The following is a 21820-nucleotide window of genomic DNA, read 5'->3' as shown; positions in this document are numbered from 1 at the left end:
AATGGTGGATTGGGCTCGATGGGCAACTCCACCTCCAATCATTAGTGTTTTTACAGTGGAAAAGCATTGCCTTGCCTGCTATCTATTCCATTACAAGGGAAAAGGATATCAGAATGCAGAATAAAGTGTTACGGTTACAGGAAGAGTGAGGTTCAGGCAGGCAATAATATTGACCAGTACGGGATTGGGCCATTCAGCCCATCTCTGGCACCTGTCCTGACCATGGTGGCAACTTGAGTTGCACACGGTTCAAATCCCTCCCTCTTCATGCACTTGCCGAAGTGCCTCTTCAACGACACCATCTCCCATGCTCCACTCTCTCTGGACAAAAACCTACCCCACACATCATTAAACTTTCCCCTTTCACATTGCTGCTTGCATTAAGGGCATAAGACAAGAGAGCAGAATGCCATTCAACCCATCGAACCTGTACTGCCATTTGCTCATGCCCGATTTATTCTTCCCTCAGCCCCATTCTCCTGCCTTCTCCCTGTAACCTTTGATACCCCGACTATCAAGCTTTAAGTATACCCAATGTATTGGACTCCACAGCCGTCTGCGGCAACGAATTGCACAGAAATTCGTAGATATTCCTTCTCATTTTGCTTCTGAAGAGATGTCTTCCTATTCTGAGTCTGTGCCCTCTGATGCTAGACTCTCGTACAACTGCGAACATCCTCTCCACATCCACTCTATTCAGGCCTTTCAATATTTGACAGGTTTTAGTGAAATCATCTGCACCAACCCCCAACCTCAACTGCAGCAAGTACATCAGAGAGCAAGTCTTATGAGAATAGTTTGAGTGAGCTCAAGCTTTTCTCTTTGGAGTGATGGAGGATGAGGGGTGACTCAATAGAGGGGCACAGAATGATGAGAGGCAAAACCAAAGACTTTCTACCAGGCCACAATGGCCAACACCAGGGGACCAGAGGACAACCACTTAAGGTGAATGGAGGAAACTTTAGAATCAGGTTTAATTTCACTGACGTATCGTGAAACTTGTTTTGTGGCAGCACTGCAGTGCAATACATAAAAAATGTTAAAAATTAGAATACAAAATGAAAAAGAGTTGTGCAAAAGTCAGGTTTATTTTCATTTAACTATGTACGTGTGTACCATCAAATGAAACGATGTTTCTCTGGACCAGGGTGTAAAGCACAGTACATGTAACACACACATATACACACGATAACTTAGGAAGTAAGGATTATATCTACAGATGAACAACAGGAGGTGCATAAATTAAATATTGTAGGGGACAGTACAAACTCCACATTTACCATAATAATTATCACTGATCCACCGTGCCCCTGCCAACACCAGAGCTGTTTTACTAACAAGGGAAGATCTGCCAATGCTGGAAATCTGAACAGGCCAGGCAGCATCTATGGAAAAGAGCACAGTCGATGTTCTGAGTCCTGCCAAAGGGCTTCAGCCCGAAACAATGACCGTTTACTCTTTCCGTAGATGCGACTTGGCCTGCTGAGTTCCTCCAGCTCTTTGTGCGTGTCGAGCTGTTTTACTGATCTGGTTGTTCACCAGAGCTTCCAAACCTTGTCAAGCATGCAAACGGCCCTTTGGTCCATCGTGTCCGTGCTGAACCCCCGCCCTTTACAGTGATCCCATCTTTTCCATCAACTCTCCTGATTCTACCCCTCACCCGTGCACAAGGGGCCAATTTACCACCGAACCGCATGTCGTTGGGACTCGAGGGGAGACCCCATATGGTCTCTGTCTCTGTGCTAACTCCACACAGAGAAACAGGCGCCAGAGTTCAGGGTTGAAACCAGGTCGCGGTGTTCTATGTCTTGCCCTGACCCCTCCCCCCCCCATCCACCCTGTATTCAATGTGACCACCCTGTCTCAAGGCTGTGTGTGTGTGTGTGTGTGTGTGTGTGTGTGTGTGTGTCTCTCTCTCTCTCTCTCTCTGTGCGGTCTCCGTGCACCTGGCTAAAGAAATTCCTCCTCATCTTTGTTCTAAAGGGACATCCTTTTATTCTGAAGCTGTTCCCATCTCGTATTAGACTCTCCACTACAGGAAACATCCTCTCCACATCCACTCTATCTAGACCTTTTAATACTCGGTTCGTTTCAATGAGATCCTACACCACCCCTCCCATTCCTCAGCAAATCTTCACTGCTGACACGACTCTCTCAGCTCGTCCCTTCGACAGTGGGACACCCACTCAGCTGGGATTCTCCACTAATGTTGCCTCTTGCTCACAAACGGGAACAAGCTCTCAAAGACCCGGGCTAGGCACTGCCCCTCCTCACTGCCCGTCCTACGGCATGACACTGTCCCGTACCACCCCCCAACAGCACAACACTGCCTCCTCATTCCCACACCCACCCCACAGCATGACATTTTCCTGGTCACTGCCCTCCCACATTGCTCTCCTCACTGCCCGTCCTACAGCATGACACTGTCCCGTTCCACCCCCCAACAGCACAACAATGCCTCCTCATTCCCCACCCCTACCCCACAGCATGGTACTTTCCTGGTCACTGCCCTCCCACACTGCGTCATTCCCTTGGCACCCCGACCTCCGGAGCCTGACACTCTCCACACACGGCACTTTCTCCTCGCTGCCCCTCCCAGTGTCGTAAGCTCAAGGTGGTACAAGCTTACATATTCCCAGACTTAGAGGCACATTCGGAAGGAAATCAAAAGCATTTACTGAATGTTTCAGAGAGCAACATGTTTCACAGTAAAAGAACGGACAATGTTACAACTGGCAGCTGGATCTCAAAACTTTCCATTTCTCTTCTGTTCTCTGTGTCCCATCCTCTCCTCATCTCTGTATCATCCTCCAGCCCTGCACCCTAAACTTCTCTCAACTCCAGTCCATCAGGCACAGGAGCAGAATTAGGCCAATCGGCCCATTGAGTATGCTACGCCATTCCATCGTGCATGATTTATTTTCCCTCTCAACCCCATTCTCCTGCCTTCTTCCTGTAACCTTTGACTTATCAAGAACCCATCAACTCTGCTTTAAATATACCGAATGACTTGGCCTCCACAGCCATCTGCGGCAATGAATTCCACAGATTCACTACCATCTGGCTAAAGAAGTTCCTCCTCATCTCTGTTCTAAAGGGACACCCTTGTATTCTGACGCTGTGCCCTCTGGTCCTAGACTCCCGACTACAGGAAGCATCCACTCCACGTCCACTTTATCAGCATTCGATCAGTTTCAATGAGATTCTCTCTCAGTCTCCCCTAAACTGACCTGCTTGACTTGGTTTCTGGTCGCCGACCCTGTTTTCTCTTTGTGCTGTCTGAGCAGTAAATTTCGATCAATTCTGTTCACATGCATTCTGCCAGGGTATCTTTTTGCCAGCTTGAGGATGCAGTATAAGCTGAACGGTACTGCTGTTAAGCGAAGGAATGAGTCAATAACACGCCCATTTGTGCTTTGCTTGCCAGGCACTCCATTACGGATGGGTGCAGGACATACACACAAGATGATTCTGGAAAGGTTTGACGTGCCAGGAAGTTCCTGTGGAGAGAGAAAAAGCGGGTTAACATTTTAGCTGAGGCACTATATAACCACACTACCAAAAGTGTTCACCCCCGTGGAAATGTTCATGTTTTATTGTTGTACAACATTGAATCACAGTGCAATCAACTATTTTGTCTTTTATATTTGTAATTTAGATCACTTTGCAGAGATCTGATTTCACTTTGACACCAAACAGTCTTTTTCTGTTGATTAGTTTAAAAAAAAGATTAAATCCTTTGTGAATACTTTTTACAGGCATTGTATATCCTGCACCTAATAAAGTGGCCACTGAGTTTATGTTCGTTGTCTACTGCTGCTGCAGCCCGTCCGCTTCAACGTTCGACATGTTGTGTGTTCAGCAAATCACTATTGTTAACACAGTTATTTGAGTGACTATCACCTTCCTGTCAGCTTGAACTAATCTGACCATTCTCCACAACCTCTCTCATTAACCGCGTTTTTAGCCACAGAACTGCTGCTCACTGGATTTGTAAAAAAATTGTTTCTGGCACCATTCTCTGTAAACTCTAGAGACGGCTGTACATGAAAATCCCAGGAGATCAGCCGATTCTGAGATACTCATACCACCCCATCTGGCACACGACGGTGCAGATTCGATGGGCTGAATGGCTAAAATCTGCTCCTATTCAATCATTCCACGGTCAAAGTCAGTTAGGTCACATTTCCTCCCCATTCCGATGTTTGAGGTACTCTCAAGACCGTAAGGAATGATACCATTAAGAAAGTCTTAGACTTCAAGTACCTCGGGTGAAGAATGACGAGTTTGGAGAAGGACATAAAGATACGGAAGGTGCCGGCATGGATGGCAATGAACGATATGAAGGAAATCTGGACGTCAAACTTGACCAGAGGCTCAAAATGAGGATCTTCATAGCAGTCAGAGAGTCCATTCTCACGAGACGTGGACACTCACCAAGACCATGAGAAAGTCACTAGATGACTGCTATACACAAACTCTCCGGATGGCTCTTGACGTGAGTTGGCAACAGCACATGACGAACGTCGAGCTCTATGACGACCTACCGATGCTCACCACTAAAATCGAGGCGAGAAGACTGAAACTAGCGGGGCACCGTCTACTCCACCCTGAGCTACCTGCCAGCCTAGTCATCACATGGGCACCCAAGCACGGGAGGATGAACCCTGGGCGTCCTCCCAAGACTATGGTCATCACGCTCCTAGAAGATAGTGGCATGGCTGATGTAGATGAACTGAACATACCGATGAGGGAGGGGGAGGAGTGGAGAGTCTGTCATCGTGCCCAACACCAGCCCCCTAGGCCCAAGTTGCAGTAGTAGTAGTCTGATGTTTGGCAGACCCATCGTATGGTCGGGGGCCCTGATGATAAAAATGTTACTGATCTAACAGAGGGAGCTGGCCAAGACAGGTTGGCATGGTTGAGGTGGGCCGAAGACTGGTTTCTGTTCTGTAAAACTCTGTGACTTTTTATAAAGGTAACCATAAACCCCATGCAAATCACTTTGCACCCCTGTCCTCTCCTGGGGGAATCTGATATTCTTACCTGGCCTGGCCTGCGCTTACCTTGCCAACCTGACAGACATGTCACTGAGAAACAGCTGCAGCCAATAAACAGGAGCATCACTGCTAAGCATCCAGGCCCATTGACTGGACACTTCCTTCTAGATTACAGGGGTCCCCGGCCTTTTTGATGCCACGGACCCCTACCATCAGCCAAGGGGTTTGACCCCAGGTTGGATGACCCCGTTAAAAGGAATGTTGGCATTTAGAATGAGAGGGGGATCTCACAGAGAAAGCCAGCAGATTCTAGTATGTCCACTTTAACTGCTCCCTCCTCCAGGTTGTGGGCAGGCTCTTGAGGTGACCCCGTGGGATCAGGACTGTCTCTCGACCACACCTGGCGAAGCCCTCAAAAGCTCAGGCTCAGTCGCGTTGCACTTGGGAGACGGAAGGAGGCCGTGGCTGGGCGTAGAGTCAGAAATGCTTGTGTGACAACCAGCAGGCTCGAGCCAGGAGAAGACGTGTGCCCTCTGGTGCCACAGGGTCAGACCACTTGGGTCCTGTCCTCTCACACAAGAAGGGTGGGGCGTACCGCGGCTGTTAACTCGGTGACTAGTCATTTGAGATCCAAATACAAGACTGGGGCGCCGGAAGTTCTGCCTCACCCCTGCAGACAGGGGACAGCCAGGGAGGGCTGCAGTCCCATGAAGAAGAGGGTCTATCGAGAAGCCGCGATCGGGGAGGCAAGCTTGGAAGTGACACGGGGGAGGAGAACATCCGTTGGAAGGAGAGGGAAATGGAGGCCCTGCAAACAGCAGGTGAGGCGAGGCTGGGGAGCCTTCAAAGTGCAGAGGGGGCAGGAGGCAAAAGACAACCAGGTGGAGAGGGCAGTGAAGGTAGTGCTTGAGGCAGTGGAGAAGATGGAGGTAAGGAAGGTGCTGGACAGGCTGGAGCAGGTCTGGGAGGACTTCATAAAGATGCAGGGCAGGGCTGGGGGTGGGGAGAAGGAGAGGGACAACAGCGAGAGTTCAGGCGGAACTGCAGCGACACACGTTGGGCATTGCGAGGAGGTGAGGCCCCCCCCCCCAGAGGTCCACACTGCCACCATCAACACAGGAACTGCGTCAAGCATTCCATCGTCTTTGACCGTCTTTCGAGGGAGCGGGGGGGAGGGGCTCGATTGATTCCAATCCCTGCTGAAAGCAGGGGGCTTTAACGCCAGGGAGACCAGAAGCCCGGAGAGCTTTCAGGCAACTGGATCACGACACGGATGGCAAAGTGGGCATCAAGGACTTCTGCCAAGCCATGTCCGACACCCGGCTCTTCCTCAAGTTCCTGGCCGAGCTACCCCGCCTGCCATGTGAGCAACGGGGTGCTCTTCGAAATCCTGTTGAAGCTTTCAGGGCTGTCGATCGGAAGCGTTGTGCACTGTTCCTACCAGAGGATGCGGAAACTGCAGGCGAGCTTCCGCCTCAGGACCAGCGATGCTTCTCCGAGCTTCTCCCCGGAATTGGTGGGAGCAGAGCAGCCTGGACCACCAAGCAGTTGCTGGGGTTCTACGAGGTCTTTCAGTTGCTTGGAGACCACGCAGGCTGCATCTTTGCCTCTGAGGTGTCAAGTGTGATGTACCAGACGGGGATCCCACTGAAAAACCCTCTGATCCCCAACAGTTTGAAGCTTGTGAACTTCAGGGAGATGGATCTTCGGGCGTTCTTGTCTGCCGGGCCGAAAGCCGGTGCCATCGCCAGCTTTCTCAACCCCCCCCCCCCGGTGTGTGGGGTGCAAACCCGCCAGGGCACCGGTATTTTCAGCAAGTGTCCCAGGAGCAATGCAAGAGCCCCGACTAAATAAATCTGCAAAGAAGACAAGATCTTATTCAGTCATTCAGTCTTATTCGGTAAATTCCGTTTTAAGTTTGGTGAGTGTGTTACAGAGCAAATAAACAGATATGCCATGCTAACAATAGTCAGAACTGTTATAAGACCGTCTAACCAATGGGACTCTGTACACAGAACATAGGAGACCATTCAGCCCACAATGTTGTGCTGAACCAGCTAAAGAGCAAATCAGAAACACCCAAACACTAATCCCTCCTACCTACACCATGTCCCTACCCCTCAATCTTCTTTACATCCCTGTGCCTATCCAAACCTCTCTTAAAAGCCTCTACCCCCATTCCAGGAACCCACCACTCTCCTTTACCCCTTTGAATCTACCCCTCTCACATTCAATGCATGCTCTTTGGTATTACCTGAGAAACAGATACTCCCTGTCTACTCTATCGATGCCTCTCATAAATCTTCCAGAACTCCCCTCAGCCCCCAGTGCCTCAGAGTAAACAACCCAACTTTGTCCTACCTCTCATGACAGCATATGCCCTCTGAAGCAGGCAGGCATCGTGGTGAACCTCTTCTGCACCCCCTCAACATCCTTCCTCCAGTGCAGCAACCAGAACTGTATGCAATACTCCAGATGTGGCCGAACCAGAGTTTTATAAAATTGCAACATAACCTCTTGACTCTTGAAGTCAATGCCTTGACTAATAAAAGCAAGCATTCCATAAGCCTTTTGTTTAAAACCACCTTATAGACCTCTGTAGCCACTTTCAAGGCATTATGAACCTGGACCCCAGGATCTCTCTGCTCAGCACAACTGTTACGGATTTTACCTTAACAGAGTACTGTGTCTTTGCATTTGCCCTACTGAGGCGCATTTATCTGGGTTAATCTCCATCTGCTATTTATCTGCCCATATCTGCAACTGATCTTTATCTTTTACCAGTTTTCTACACTATCCATAGCTCCGCCATCCTTGGTATCATCTGCAAACTTAACCAGTTTGTTTAAAAATCCCCATGTTCTTCTTTGTTTATTAAACTCTGGCCTCTTTTGAAGGAACAGGACTAAATCCCATTCCTAAAAAGGCTGGGTAACCTTGGTGCCAACTGTTTGTGGCATCTTGCCCTTTAATAGAACCTCTACTGTGTCCAAATGACGACCAAGTCCAAATTACTCACCAATCTAGACTTCTTTATCAGGAAGCGTCGCAGCTTTGAAACTCTCCCTCCTTCCTTTGTAAACCCCTCTGTGGCCCAACATCACCTTGCCAGCCTCTAGAACCCTCAGATGCCCATTCGCCAACTCTGTCCGGCCCCTTCACATCGTTGCTTTGCTCTGTGACCAAGCCTTTGCTTCTGTTTCATGCTCCCTTTCTTCTTCATACTATTCTCCTCTAAGGTCTTAGATCTAATGCCCGATGAAGTGGTCAATGAGGAGAGACTAGCTGGGTAGATACAGTGGGTATTCATGCCATCCCTACTTGCTGTGACCGGCTGACCGGCCAGCTAGCTGAGACATTAGGTCGATAATGAAGGACAATTGCTGGATGACATCAGCAGGACAGGGCTGGGGTGTGTGGGGAGTGGAGGATCAGGCACAGGGACAGTCAGCTCAGGAAGATAAAATCTGCACAACAACGGGTGATGAAAGGGCTCTCAATTCCAACGCAGCCCATGCGTGGTGAACCAGTGCGCAGCACTTAAAACGTGGAAGCCAACTGGGGGGGGGGGTGGAAAACAGTGCAAGATGGAGGCATCCACCTCTGGACAAGGGGGAAGGAATGCAATGGAGCAAGCGAGGAGGGTGGCAGGGGTAAAGCAGATGATCGAACATCTGCTGAGGAGGAAGCAGAATGGTGACGAGAAGACGCTGAACGTCCTGGAGAGCACGATGGGGACCGTGACAAAGATCATGGAGGACATGGAGAAAATGGACCATGCCCTGGATCTTTTGGCCCGGCAGGTGGGGGAGATAGAAAGGGAGCATGGAGGAAAACCAAAACAGCAGCACAGGAAGGAGCTCAAGGAGGACAAGGAGCAAAGGATGGCATCCATCTCGAAGCAAGAGATTCGGAGCACAGCCGTGCCCAGCCTCTCACAAGGGGGCGAGGAGCTGGAGGAGCCATCGGCGGAGCAAGTGGAGATGGTGGTGATGATCATATTGGAGGCAGTGGAGAAGGTAGTAGAAGAGGTGATGGACAACATGATTGGGAAGATGATGGAAGATGAGAAGTTGATGATTCAGGCGGATCAAGTCCTGGGAGATGTTGTGGACATACTGGGACGGATGATGAAAGGAGACGGAACCAGAGAAGGGCAGAGGAGGGCTGCTGGAAAGGAAAAAGAGGCAGCAGAAGTGGCCTCAAAGAAGGAAGAGGCATCAAAAATAATGGAACAGCCAGTTTTGGAGACTACGACAGAGGTGATCCCAGGGGAAGAACAGCTGGTGGAGAAGGTGCCAACAGAGGAGAGACGAGGAGAGATGGTACCAGAGCAGGAGTTGCCAAGACAGGGAATTCCAGTGGCCAAGGTAATGGAAGAAGAGGTGAAACCAGAGAAGGAAGAAACACAGAAGGAAGAAGAATTGCTTGTGCAGCCGGTATCAGGGAAAGAGGCACCAGCAATGGAGGTGCTACTGGAAAAAGAGATACCAGCAGAGGAGGCACCACAAGAGGAAGCGCCAGTAGAAGCGGCAATGCCAGAAGCGGAGGCGCCAGTGGAAGAGGCAATGCCGGGAGCGGAGGTGTCAGTGGAAGAGGCAATGCTTGAGGCAGAGGCGCCAGTGGAAGAAGCAATGCCTGAGGCTGAGGCGCCAGTGGAGAAGGCAACGCCTGAGGCGGAGGAGGCAATGTCGGGAGTGGAGGCTCCAGTGGAGGAGGCAATGCCAGGAGCAGAGGCACCAGTGGAGGCAGCAATGACTGAGGCTGAGGCGCCAGTGGAGGAGGCAATTCTGGGAGCGGAGGCGCCAGCGGTGGAGGCAATGCCTGAGGCAGAGGCACCAACGGAGGAGGCAACGCCAGGAGCAGAGGCGCCAGCAGAGGAGGCAACGCCTGAGGTGGAGGTGCCAGCAGAGGAGGCAATTCTGGGAGCGGAGGCACCAGCGGAGGAGGCAATGCCTGAGGCAGAAGCGCCCGTGGAGGAGGCAACGCCTGAGGCGGAGGAGCCAGCAGAGGAGGCAATTCTGGGAGCGGAGGCACCAGCAGAGGAGGCAATGCCAGGAGCGGAGGTGCCAGCGGAGGAGGCAATGCTGGGGGCAGAAGCACCTGTGCAGGAGGCAACGCCTGAGGCAGAGGTGCCAGAGGAGGAGGCAGCGGAGGAGGCAATGCTGGGGGCAGAAGCACCTGTGCAGGAGGCAACGCCTGAGGCAGAGGTGTCAGAGGAGGAGGCAGCGGAGGAGGCAATGCTGGGGGCAGAAGCACCTGTGCAGGAGGCAACGCCTGAGGCAGAGGTGCCAGAGGAGGAGGCAGCGGAGGAGGCAATGCTGGGGGCAGAAGCACCTGTGCAGGAGGCAACGCCTGAGGCAGAGGTGCCAGAGGAGGAGGCAGCGGAGGAGGCAATGCTGGGGGCAGAAGCACCTGTGCAGGAGGCAACGCCTGAGGCAGAGGTGCCAGAGGAGGAGGCAGCGGAGGAGGCAATGCCGGGGGCAGAAGCACCTGTGCAGGAGGCAACGCCTGAGGCAGAGGTGCCAGAGGAGGAGGCAGCGGAGGAGGCAATGCCGGGGGCAGAAGCACCTGTGCAGGAGGCAATGCCGGGGGCAGAAATGCCCGTGGAGGAGGCAATGCCGGGGGCAGAAATGCCCGTGGAGGAGGCAATGGCAGGAGAACTGCCAATGGAGGAGGCAGTGCCCGGGGCGGAAATGCCTGTGGAGGCAATGCCTGGGGCAGATGAGGCAAAGCCGGGAGCAGAAGAGCTAGTGGAGGAGGCAATGCTGGGAGAGAAGATGCCAGCAGAGGGGCTCCCGTTAGAGGAGGTGCCAGTGCAGGAGGCACTGGGAGATGAGGCACTGCTGGGTGAGAAGGTGCTAACAGAAACATCAGTGGATGGAGCCCCAGGAGAGCAGGAGGCACCCGCAGAGGAGATGCCTGGAGCAGAGCTGCTGAAAGAGGAGAATCTAGCAGAAGAGGCAGCAGTGTCTGGAGAGGAGGGGCCTGTGTCAGAGATGCCAGGGGAGGGGACACCAAGTGGTGAGGAGGCACCTGTGGAGGAAGCACCAATGGCAGAGAAGCCAGGGGAGGAGGTAACAGCAGAGGTGATGGGAGAGGAGGTACCTGAAGAGGCAGAGAAAGGGTTTGCAAGTAAACCAGCATCATCTTTAACATTAGCTGTACAACCACCAGCTGAAAAAAGAGAGTTAACGACCAACGAAGTCGAAGCCTTGCTGCAGATTTACAACATCCTGGCAGACATAGTTATGGGGCCTATCGATTTCAGCCGGTTCAGAGACCTCCTGGTTAGGTTGCAGTACAATACACCGGAGCCAGTCCTCCAACGAGCCTTTGCCAGCCTGGATGTGGACCAAGATGGCGTGCTGAGCGCCGAGGATTTCTTGAGCACAATGACCAACGATCAGCTGTTCTCATCATTCATTGGCGCCCTGCCGGACTCCTGCGATGACTCCAGCCCCCAGAAGGGGCTCCTGGACGACCGGATCTTCTTCAAGATCCTGGCCACGCTGCTGAAGGCTCAGGCTCTCTCCGAGAACACCACAGTCACCCTCCTCGAGTACTACTACAGGAAGAAGAAAGGTGCCAGGCTGAGGACCAAGTGGGCAAAGGGTGAAGATCTGAAAGACAGGACCTTCATGGGCATCTCAATCTACAGCCTGATCCAGTACCTGGACCTCCTGGAACCTGACGATGACTACAAAGAAGGTGCCCTGACACCGGGCCAGGTTGCTGCCTTGACAGAGGTGTTCCAGCTCTTCGAGAAGGGCAGTGACGGGAGCTGCATCGAGCCGGGGGGCGTGCTGGAGATGATGCGCAGACTGTCCATAAGGGTCAGCAACCCTTTCATCCCGGACGAGGAGAAGTTTGATAAGGTGAACTCGGGAAGAGGGGTGGGGCTGGGAGACTTCCTGCGTATCATGAGCGACACGGACACCTTTGACCACTTCCTGAGAGCCGAGCATCCTGCAACCTGTGGTCCCCCCCTGCCCCCAGAGGTGATGGCCTTTGGCGTGCTGCTGGCCCGCCTGGAGCACGAGGAAGAGGAGAGGGGCGTCCACCCAGAGAGCCGCCGCATCCTGGTCGATTACTACCGCCAGAAGTACGGGGAGATCAAAGACAGCCTGCCACGTCGCGCCGCTAAGGCAGAGGCCCCGGCGCGGCAGTCCGCTGCCCCTCCCAAGAAGCCACCCAAGGGGATCAAGAGGGGCAGGGAGGAGGTTGCACCTCTGAAGCTGAGGCCAGCCAGGCCGGTGGGAGAGGAAGCTTTGGCTGCACCTCGCAAGCAAAGCCCGCCTGGCAAGGAGGGGCAGGGCAGGAAGCCCCAGAGCATCGAGGGAGGCAGAGGCCGGGGCGCGGGCCGAGGCAGGAGACCTCCGACGGCTGGCCGCGTCCGCAGGCGCTCCAGGGCGCCGACCGCTCTGGAGCAGCCCCGGAGCCCGGAGGCCGGTCGGCCCCGCCGGGAGAAGACGCCATTGTCTGTGGCGGCCAGGGGAGGCCCGCTCACCCGGCCCAGCCTGCTGGAAAAGACCCGCACCTACCGGCAACAATGTGCCAGCTGGATCCTGAAGCCTGAGGAGCGGAGCCCGAAGCCCAAGAGGAGGAAGGCCAAGATCAAGCCCGGCCACTGAGTGTCAGCATCCGCAATCGGTCAATAAAACACCCACTGTCTCCCTCATGTCCTCGAACACCATGTCGGTCGGCTGGCAGCTGGCGTCCATGACAACAGCCGCCACTCACTTGGCTTGTTCCTCCCCCTGCACGTTTTAGCCAATCACCTCGTCTGGTTCTCTCTTCCCTCCCAACATTCGTCCAATCCCAGGCACCCGCTACCTCAACCCTCACCACCACCACCACTCCCAAGACAGCACCTCTATTGTCAACCAATCGCCATCCTCCATCGTCAAGCCAGTCACAATTGGGATTACTCTGTCCAGCCAATCCCATGCCTGCGCTCCCAATTTCGGTCCCAATCTCGATGCCACTGCCAAGCAATCACCAATTAGCAAACAAATGAAATCTGATCTCAAGATCCCAGTCAACCAGATCGAGCCATGTTACCAAGACACAGCCCCATTCCAACACTCACTGTCAACAAAATGCCCCCACAGTCCGGGATTTCCAGCCAAACCCCCAGCTCCATCACCGACCCATCCCCAGACTCACACCCAATCAACCAACTACAGGCTGGCCCCGTCTGCCACCTTTGCCTGCCCAGAGACCATCAGTACCCACTCAGCATCCAAAAATCTAGTACCCACCTGGTGCCCATCATCACCCCAACCAAACCAACTCCAGCACCCACCCAGTGCCCTGTCCAAACCACACAAAGATCTAACACCCATCCGGCGCCCCATCCCAGTCCTCACCAAACCACTCCCCCTCCTATTCCCAATTCCCATCCTCTCCACAATTAACAGTTTTCCATGCACTATCCCATGCTAAAACCGAGCCTCCAGTCCAAAACCCCTCCCTCCTCCAGTTCCTCTGCCATCTCCAACCAAACTCCAGCCTATCCCCAGCTGGCCAGATTTCCCACTCTCTCACTTGCCCCCTCCCGCCATGGCACCAAATACCCTTTGGCTCATCCCATGGACTAGGCACAAAGTTACGGTAGGGGTTGGAGTCAAACTTAGAAGTCTGAAATTTTAAAAATGTGAATATTTGAAATACTCGGGGGATGACAGCAGCACGGGGAGAGATGTTTCCAGCCATGGGCACACCAACCAGGACAGGAGAATACCTGACACTTTGCCAATTCTTACCTTTGAGTCCCATCAACTCACATCTGGACCATAACTGCCCCAAAACTTTATTACGTACTGAAGTTATCTCAATTGTGGAAGCCCAACCTTCATTCATTACTTCCTCTGGCAGCTCATTTCTCACTCAGACTACCTCCTGAGTGAAGTTCCCACTCGTGTTCCCCTTAAATATCAAACAGAAAATCTGCAGATGCAGGAAATCCAAGCAACACCCACAAAATGCTGGAGGAACTCAGCAGGCCAGGCAGCATCTATGGACAAGAGTAAACCGCTGACATTTCGCGCCAAGACCCTTCATCGGGACTGGAGAGAAGGATGAGGTCGGAGTAAGAAGGTGCGGAGGGGAGGAAGATACACAATGTAGTAGGTGACAGGTGAAACCGGGAGGGGGAGGGGTGAAGTAAAGAACTGGGAAGTTGATTAGTGAAAGAGATAAAGGGCTGGAGAAGGGGGGAACCTGATAGGCGAGGACAGAAGGCCAAGGAAGAAAGGGGGAGCAGCACTAGAGGGAGGTGATAGGCAGGTAAGGAGATGAGGTGAGAAAGGAAAATGGGAATGGGGAATTGTGAAGGAAGAGGAGGAACCAGAAGTCCGAGAAATCAATGATCATGCCTAGATGTAATATAAGGTGGTGATCCTCCATCCCGAGTGTGGCTTCATTGGGGCAGTGGAGGAGGCCATGGATTGACATATGGGAATGGGAAGTGCAATTAAAATGGGTCCACTTTTTCTGACAGATGGAGCATAAGTGCTCGGTGAAGCAGTCTCCAAATCTATGTCAGGTCTCACCAATATACAGGAGGCCACACTGCAAGGCATTTACGCATGCTCTGGATCTTTTCAATTATTTCAAGTTCCCTGGCCCTGATCATCTTATCTTTACTATGGTTGTCCTATACTCCATCCCCCATCAGGAAGGCCTCGAAGTTCTCCGTTTCTTTCTGGGCACCAGACTCAACCTGTTTCCCTCCACCACCATTCTCCTTTGTCTGGTGGAACTGGCCATCACTCTAAATAATTTCTCCTTTGACTCCTCCCACCTCCTTCAAACCAAGGTGTAGCCATGGGCAGTCACATTGGCCCCAACCATGCCTGCCTTTTTGTTACCTAAGTGGAACAGTCTATGTTCCAAGCCTACACCAGTATTGCTCCCCAACATTTCCTGCACTACATTGACGACTGCTTCCAACTCGTCAACTTTACCTCCAACTTCTACCCTGCCCTCAAATTTTCTGTAACTTCTGCCATCTCCAATGGGATCCCACCACCAAGTACATCTTTCCCTCACCCCCTCCCCACTTGCCACAGGGATCGCTCCCTACATGACTCCCTCCCCACTGATCTCCTTCCTGGCACTTATCCCTGTAAGCAGAACCAGTTCTACACCTACCTGTACAGCCCCTCCATCACTACCATTCATCCCTAAACAGACCTTCCTCACGAGTCTGTTGGGTTCATCTATTGTATCCGTGGCTCCTGGTGTGGCCTCCTATATATATGTGAGACCCAATGTAGATTAGAAGACCGCTTTCCTCCATCTGCCAAAAAAAGTGGCACCTCCCAGTGGCCATTCATTTTAATTCCACTTCCCAATCCGCCATGTCAGGCATTGGCCTCCTCCACTGCCACGATGAGGCCCCACTCGGGCTGGAGGAACAACACCTTGTATTCTGTCGGAGTAGCCTCCAACCTGATGGCCTGGACATCAATTTCTCCAACTTCCAGTAATGTGCTCCATTCCCTCACCATTCTCATCTCCCTCTGGTGCTCCACTCCCTTCCTTTTCTTCCATGGTCTTCTGTCTTCTCCTATCAGATTCCCCCTGCTCCAGCCCTTTATTTCCTTCATCAAGCGACTTCCCTGCTCTTTACTCCACCCCTCTCCCCCTCTTGGTTTTACCTATAGCCTACCACCTTCTTCCTCTCCTTTTCCCACCTTCTTACTCCGGCTTCTCATCTTTTCTCTTCCGGTTCTGATGAAGGGTCTCGACCCGAAAAGTCAACTGTCACAGATGCAGCCTGACCTGCTGAGTTTCTCCAACATTTCGTGTGTGTTCCCCTTCCACCTTTAACAGATGACCTCTGGTTCTAGTCTCACCCAATCTCAGTGGAAAAAGCCTGCTTGCATATACCCGTCATAATTTTATATATCTCTATCAAATCTCCCCTCATTTTCCTATGCTCCTGGGAATAAAGTCCTGACCTATTCAAGCTTTCACTGTAATCCAGGATCTCAAGTCCTGGCAACATCCTGGTCGGATTTCTCTGCACTCTTTCAATCCTGTGCCTCTCTTTCCTGTAGGTAGGTGACCAAAACCGCACACAACACTCCAAATTAGGCTTCACCAACGTCTTATAAGACTTCAACATTACATCCCATCTCCTGCACTCAGTGCTGTGATTTATGAAGGCCAATGTGCTGACTTACAGGGGTTGGAAAGGGATGGATGATTATGAGCTAAATGGGACTCCCTCGGATGGGGAACCTTGGTTGGAATAGCCAAGATGGGCCAGAGGGCCTGTCTCCTCACAGTGGTATGATCAGAGGAAAGAGGCGGGTCCTGGAGCTGCCATCTGGGTGATGGAGATTGGGAGAAGCACAGAGGTCTGAGGGGCAGAAGGGAGTGGCAGACATCAAGGTGGGGGGGGGAACATTACATTCATGCAAGTGTCAAGATACTCACAGATAGGGTTATGAGAGAGAATGGGCAACAGAGAAATAAAGAAAGGGTACTGGGGGATGGCACAGACCCAATGGTTGGTCGTATGCACTACAGTGTAGCAACAAGCCCTTTGATGGCCACAATGGGTTAGGCCTCTGTGTTGTGTTCCATACTTGTTTCACATTCTTACCACCCTCTGAGTGCAATTACCCCTCAGATCCCCCTTAAATGTTTCAGTTTTCACCCTTAACCCATGACCTCTAGTTCCTGTCTCACCCAATCTCAGTGGAAAGAGCCTGCTCGTATTTATCCAATCTGTACCATTTTGTACACAACAATCAAATGTCCCCCTCATTCTTCTACATTCCAGGGAATGGTTCTTTATAACCCAGGTCCTCAAACACTGGCAACATCCTTTACATATTCTCTGTTAAAACTATGAATGTCCTTCCTGTAGATTGGTGACCCAGAACTGCACGCCAATGTATTGCACAACTTCAGCATAACATCCCAACTCCAGTACCCAAATACTCTTACTTTTAAAAGGCAACTTGCCAAAAGTTCTTTACCATCCCATCTACCCGTGATGAATTGTGTTACCAGATCTCTCTGTTCTACAGCAGACCTCAGTTGTGTTCTGCGTTGCTCTGCCAGGTTGTGACGTTGGAACGTGTGGCGACACTTGCACGTTCACGCAGACGACACATCTCACTGTACACTTTGTCGTACATGAGCCTGAATCTGAGACATTACATTAAACTGGTTTAAAGCGGCTCTTCAGAGGGATAGCGAAGGTTGCTGATCCCCGGAAGGGAAACGTGGATGGGAAAAGGTTTTAAGACCGGGGGAGTTTACGAGAATCGGCAGAGACTGGAGGGGAGGCCCAAAGGCCAAGGAGTATGGCGCCAGAAGCCAGCGGATGCAAATCTCCCTTTCACGTGGCACATGAACATGGAGATCCCCAACCCTGGGGATTGGCAAGGATCTGGAACCCGTTTCCCTGCACTGCCCACCGAGACAGAAGAGGGAAGAGACTCCCCCCCCACCACCCCCCAGAAAGAGACGGAACAGAGAGTGGATATTGGAGGAGGGAGGGTGAAGGGGAAGTGAGGGGGTAAGGGGAAGTTGAGAGAGGAGGGAGGTGAGGGGAAGGCACGGGGAGGGAAGGGATTCAGGACAGGGTGAGGGGAAGAGGAGATAAAGTGGGGGTGGAGGAGTCTTCACCATGAGGATGAGTCAACCATACCCACTCCAGGCTCACAGGGCAGATCTCCTGGGTGAAGGGAAAGATGCGAAGACAAGACTGGTCCCACAACCTGCACACATGCTTTGGGAGGGGAGGAGGGAATACTCTGGACTGAGGAGCAACAGAAACCACATTCGGTGGGGAGGATTTATAGGAGTAAGGAATTCTTTCCCAGAGGGCTGTAAGAGATAAAGAGAATTAGGCCATTTGGCTCATTCGACCTGTCCAGTCATTCTACATAGAGGTACTGGGAGTTTCAGATAGAGTGAATTAGCCCGACAGACTCGCAAGTGAAGTCTGGCTCACCTGGAAGGGCTGTTTGCGCCCCCTGTATGACAGTGAAGCTCTCAGCCCAAAACGTTGACTTCTTCGCCTCCTGGCCTGCTGAATTCTTCCAGCAATGTTTGTGTCATTCAATCATGGCTGATTTTAACCCCATTTGCCTAATAACCCCCACTCCACCACCGATCAAGAACCCATCAATATCTGCCTTAAATACACACGGTAAGCAGTTCCACAGATTCACCACCCTCTGGCTGAAGAAATTCCTCCACATCTCTGTTCTAAATAGACACCCCTCCATTCTGAGGCTGTTCTGTCTGGTCCCAGGGTCTCAATATCTCTTGACAATCAAGGTTCCCTACACTTGTTAACTTTACCTTTTATTCTGACAGGCACAGACAAGCTTTTGCTTTTGAAGGCCTCCCACTTACCAAGTACCTCTTCTCTAGAAAACAGCCTGTCCCAATCCACACTTGCCAGATCATTTCTGACACCATCAAAATTGGCCTTTCTCCAGCTTAGAATCTCAATCCACAGACCAGACCTATCTTTTGCATATTTACTTCAAAACAATGGCATTTTGGTCACTGTATGCAAAGTGTTCCCCTACACAAATTTGTCGCCTGCCCTGTCTCATTGCCAAAGAGCAGATCCAGTGTCATACACTTTCTTGTTAACCCTTTCATCATTGCCGCAAAACTCCTCTGGACACTCTCCAGGGACAGCACATCCTGCCTCGGATGTGGGGGCCAAAGTTGCTCACAACATTCCAAATATAAATTTGATCCAAGGGGAGTTACCAAGTTTAATACTTATAGCTCAGATCCTGGAAGGGTTGAATTATAAAGAGAGACTGATTAGTTTGGGGCTGCTTTACCCTGGAGACTAAGGGATAAACTTCTAAAGGTTTATAAAACCATAGATTTTTAACAGTAAAGCAGGGTAGGGGAGTCTAAAACTAGACGACACAGGCTTATGGTGAGAAGGAAGAGATTTAAAGGGACCTGAGGGGCAAATTAGATTATTTATTCGTTACTATTATTATTTGTTTATAAACCCATTATTTTGCACATTTTGTCTTCGTTTGCACCTCGGTTGTTTGCCAGTCTTTGATCACAAGTGGTTTTCCATTGATTGTACTGTCTTTCTTTGTTTGACTGCAAATGCCTGCAAGAAACTGAATCTCAGGGTAGAACATGGTCTCCTGCTTGAACTTTGATTTTAAAATTTCTTTGAACTGTCTCAGCCAGAGTGGAAAAGATAGGGAAGAAGGGGGAGAAGAGATGGGGAAAGAGGCGGGGAGAAGAGGCAGGAAGAGATAGGGAGAGAAGAGACAGGAGAGGAGACGGGGAGAAGATTGGGTGAAAGACAAAGGAAAAGACAAGGGAGAAGAGATGGGGAGAACAGACGGGGGAGAGGAGGAGAGTAAGAGGGTGAGGTAGAGCTGACAACAGCAAAGTTGAAAACCAGATGGAGCTGATTCCTCCCTACAGCAATGCCTCCCACCCTAATGGCTGGAGGTGCTCATTACAGCCTGAATTTTGACATGAGAAAGCGTCGTTATAAAGTACCAGCACAGGTACTCGCAAGGGGGAAAGCTGATCGTACAACAGCTCAGATGGAAGATTTAATACACTAGACACTCAACAGTGACCTTCCACCACCAAATCCCTGGTCCTTTCCCCACTCCTGCATGGCTAATTCAGGAAGGAACATTAATAAAAACCTCGATTCTGGATTTAAAAAGCACAATTTCTTTTTCAGAGTAGCATTATCATCAGACATTGTAAAAATTAGCGGCACTACAAAAAATTGTTATAAACTAATGGCTTTATGTAGTTAATTTTTTTTTTACAAAAGGTAACCTGGGTTGGGTGGGCAGGGGCGGAAGAGAGCAGAGCTGAGAAAGTTTGGAAAAACGCGATTCCTAAATGGAAGGTGCTGACGTAGAGTTACGCCGAGATGGTGCAGTGGTGCTGGCGCCCACTGGCTCCAACTTGAACTTGGGGCTGGTGAGCTCGTGCGCCTCTTTCTGTGACTAGGGTGAATGGTGGGCGGATTTGGAGGTCAAGATTGGGGTTAAGAGGACAGTCGGGGAGACCGGCCCAGTGGAAAGTGGGCAAGGGGGTCAAGGTGGGCGGTGGAACGGGATCCACTCGGAAAATTACATGGAGGGTGCAAACCATCACGGGTCCCAAGAACAGTGAGGCTGCGGGTCAGAGGAAGGAGTCCCACGGAGCAGTTTCAGTCTTGGGATCGGAACCCACCCCAAACACACCTTTCTCTCCCCCTCCCATTTCCTCTCCCACTAGACCCACAAGTCTCCCCCTGAAAACAACTGGGGAGGGCAGGAGGAGGGGCAGCAGGGTGGCGGAAAAGGGTCAATATTTAGTGTCGGAGGAAGATCAACTGTACAGAGATATACAAACACGTTCAGTTCCAACATTGTACAAAATAGAAAAATATTTAAAGCAATAGTTTTCCGTTCCGATGGATCTTGAGGATCTTCCCCAGACGCTGCTTCGCTGTTGCCAGACCTTTCTTCGGTCGTTTGCCTGCAGAGGGTTGGGGGTAAAGAAAAGACATGTTAAACTCCCCGATCTGGAGGATCCCCTTCCCTCCTGACACCTTCATTAAAAACAAGTTTGCAATGGTGGCATAGAGGTCAGTTTAACGCTATCACAGCGCCTGTGACCTGGGTTCAACACTCGCCGCTGTTTGTTCTCCCCGTGTCTGTGTGGGCTGCCTCCCACATTTTGACGACCAACAGGTTAGTAGTTTAATTGGTCACTGCAAGTCGTCCTGCGATTAGGCCGAGGTTAAATCGCTGGGCGGCGTGGCACAAAGGGCTGGGAAGGCCTATTCTGCACCGTGTCTCTAAATAAACATAAAACTTTAAAATAATGATGTGGGGAGGGGAACGGTACCAGACAAAAGTGGGGAGGTGTGCAGTGAGGGAAGAAAAGGAGGGCCCTGCCTCCCGTGCCACTCAGCTCTTGCCTGACTGGCTGCCTTGAGACGACGTGGAAGCCCTGCGCTGCGTGAGGAAGACGCCGGGGGCCATGGGCGTGGAGCCGCGGCTGGCCTGCGGCAGGCCGAAGGTGCTGGGGCCCGCCGTGTACTCGTGGTCTACCAGGCTCCCAGAGAGGGCCTCAGGCCTGGACTCCGGCACTGGGCTGCCAGGCTGCGGCTTGGTGCTGGCCTCCTCGGGCACCGGCTTCTTCTTCACTGTCTTCCTCTTCTGGATCTTCTGATGTTCCTGCAGAGAGTGAAAGAGAGTGCTCAGCTCCATACCACCACAGTCCCCGGTTCAATCCCAACCTTCGGCACGCTCTGCGTGGAGTGGATACCCTTTTCTTTGGATCCTTCCCACGTCCCAATGATGTGGAGGTGGGAGGGCAAGCAGCCACTGTAAATTACTCTTTGCCTCGTCCCCTACCCCAGCACGGGTGTGCTCATTCAAAGCTCTGTGACTTTTCGCACCCCAACCCCTGACCCCTGTGCAACCTGTCCACACTCACCACACACTTGCTGACCTTTAATACTGAATGTCCCTCTGTCTCCTGTCCGGATCTCGATGAGCCTTTCTGGTTCCTATACCCCTCCCTATCTCTGTGACTCCTCCCCGCCTGTAAACCACTCCACGTCTTTAAAACCCTCTAGCCCCGATACCCCTCCCCAACTCAGTAAACCCCTCCAGAACCTAAACCATTCCCTATCTCTGAGCCCACCCACCCTACTCTATACCCCTTCGTCTGTGGCCTCCCTCCCCATCTCTGTGAACCCCTCCCTCCCCTACACTCCTCCACATCTCTGTGGCACCTCTCTGGCACCGACATGTCTGTGACATGTCTTTGTGACC

General features: G+C 51.7%; 2 protein-coding genes across 3 annotated transcripts in view; one reads left to right on the top strand and one right to left on the bottom strand.

Moving 5' to 3' along the window:
* Positions 1 to 1081: 1081 nt before the first annotated feature.
* LOC132380660 (titin-like) lies at positions 1082 to 13237 on the top strand. Its single transcript, XM_059949628.1, has one exon. The coding sequence runs from the start codon at positions 8588 to 8590 to the stop codon at positions 12632 to 12634; it is 4047 nt and encodes a 1348-aa protein (XP_059805611.1). The 5' UTR covers positions 1082 to 8587; the 3' UTR covers positions 12635 to 13237.
* Positions 13238 to 19788: 6551 nt separating this feature from the next.
* The window catches only part of phf8 (PHD finger protein 8), a 64723-nt gene continuing 62691 nt past the window's right edge, over positions 19789 to 21820 (bottom strand). For both annotated transcript variants that reach the window (XM_059949630.1, XM_059949632.1), the window contains 2 exons: positions 20959 to 21217; positions 19789 to 20513 (listed from right to left, as the gene is read on the bottom strand). In XM_059949630.1, coding sequence (XP_059805613.1) covers positions 20425 to 20513; positions 20959 to 21217 — 348 coding nt within the window. In that variant the 3' untranslated portion in view covers positions 19789 to 20424. The remainder of the gene's footprint in view (positions 20514 to 20958; positions 21218 to 21820) is intronic.

This window comes from Hypanus sabinus, chromosome 24 (genome assembly GCF_030144855.1).
Source record: "Hypanus sabinus isolate sHypSab1 chromosome 24, sHypSab1.hap1, whole genome shotgun sequence".
Taxonomy (NCBI): Eukaryota; Metazoa; Chordata; class Chondrichthyes; order Myliobatiformes; family Dasyatidae; genus Hypanus; species Hypanus sabinus.
Note: the sequence above shows the minus strand (reverse complement) of the source record. Positions and strands in the feature narration are given on the sequence as shown.

Coding starts and splice junctions, on each gene's coding strand:
- LOC132380660 (XM_059949628.1), top strand. CDS start 8,588: ATGGAGGCATCCACCTCTGGACAAGGGGGAAGGAATGCAATGGAGCAA.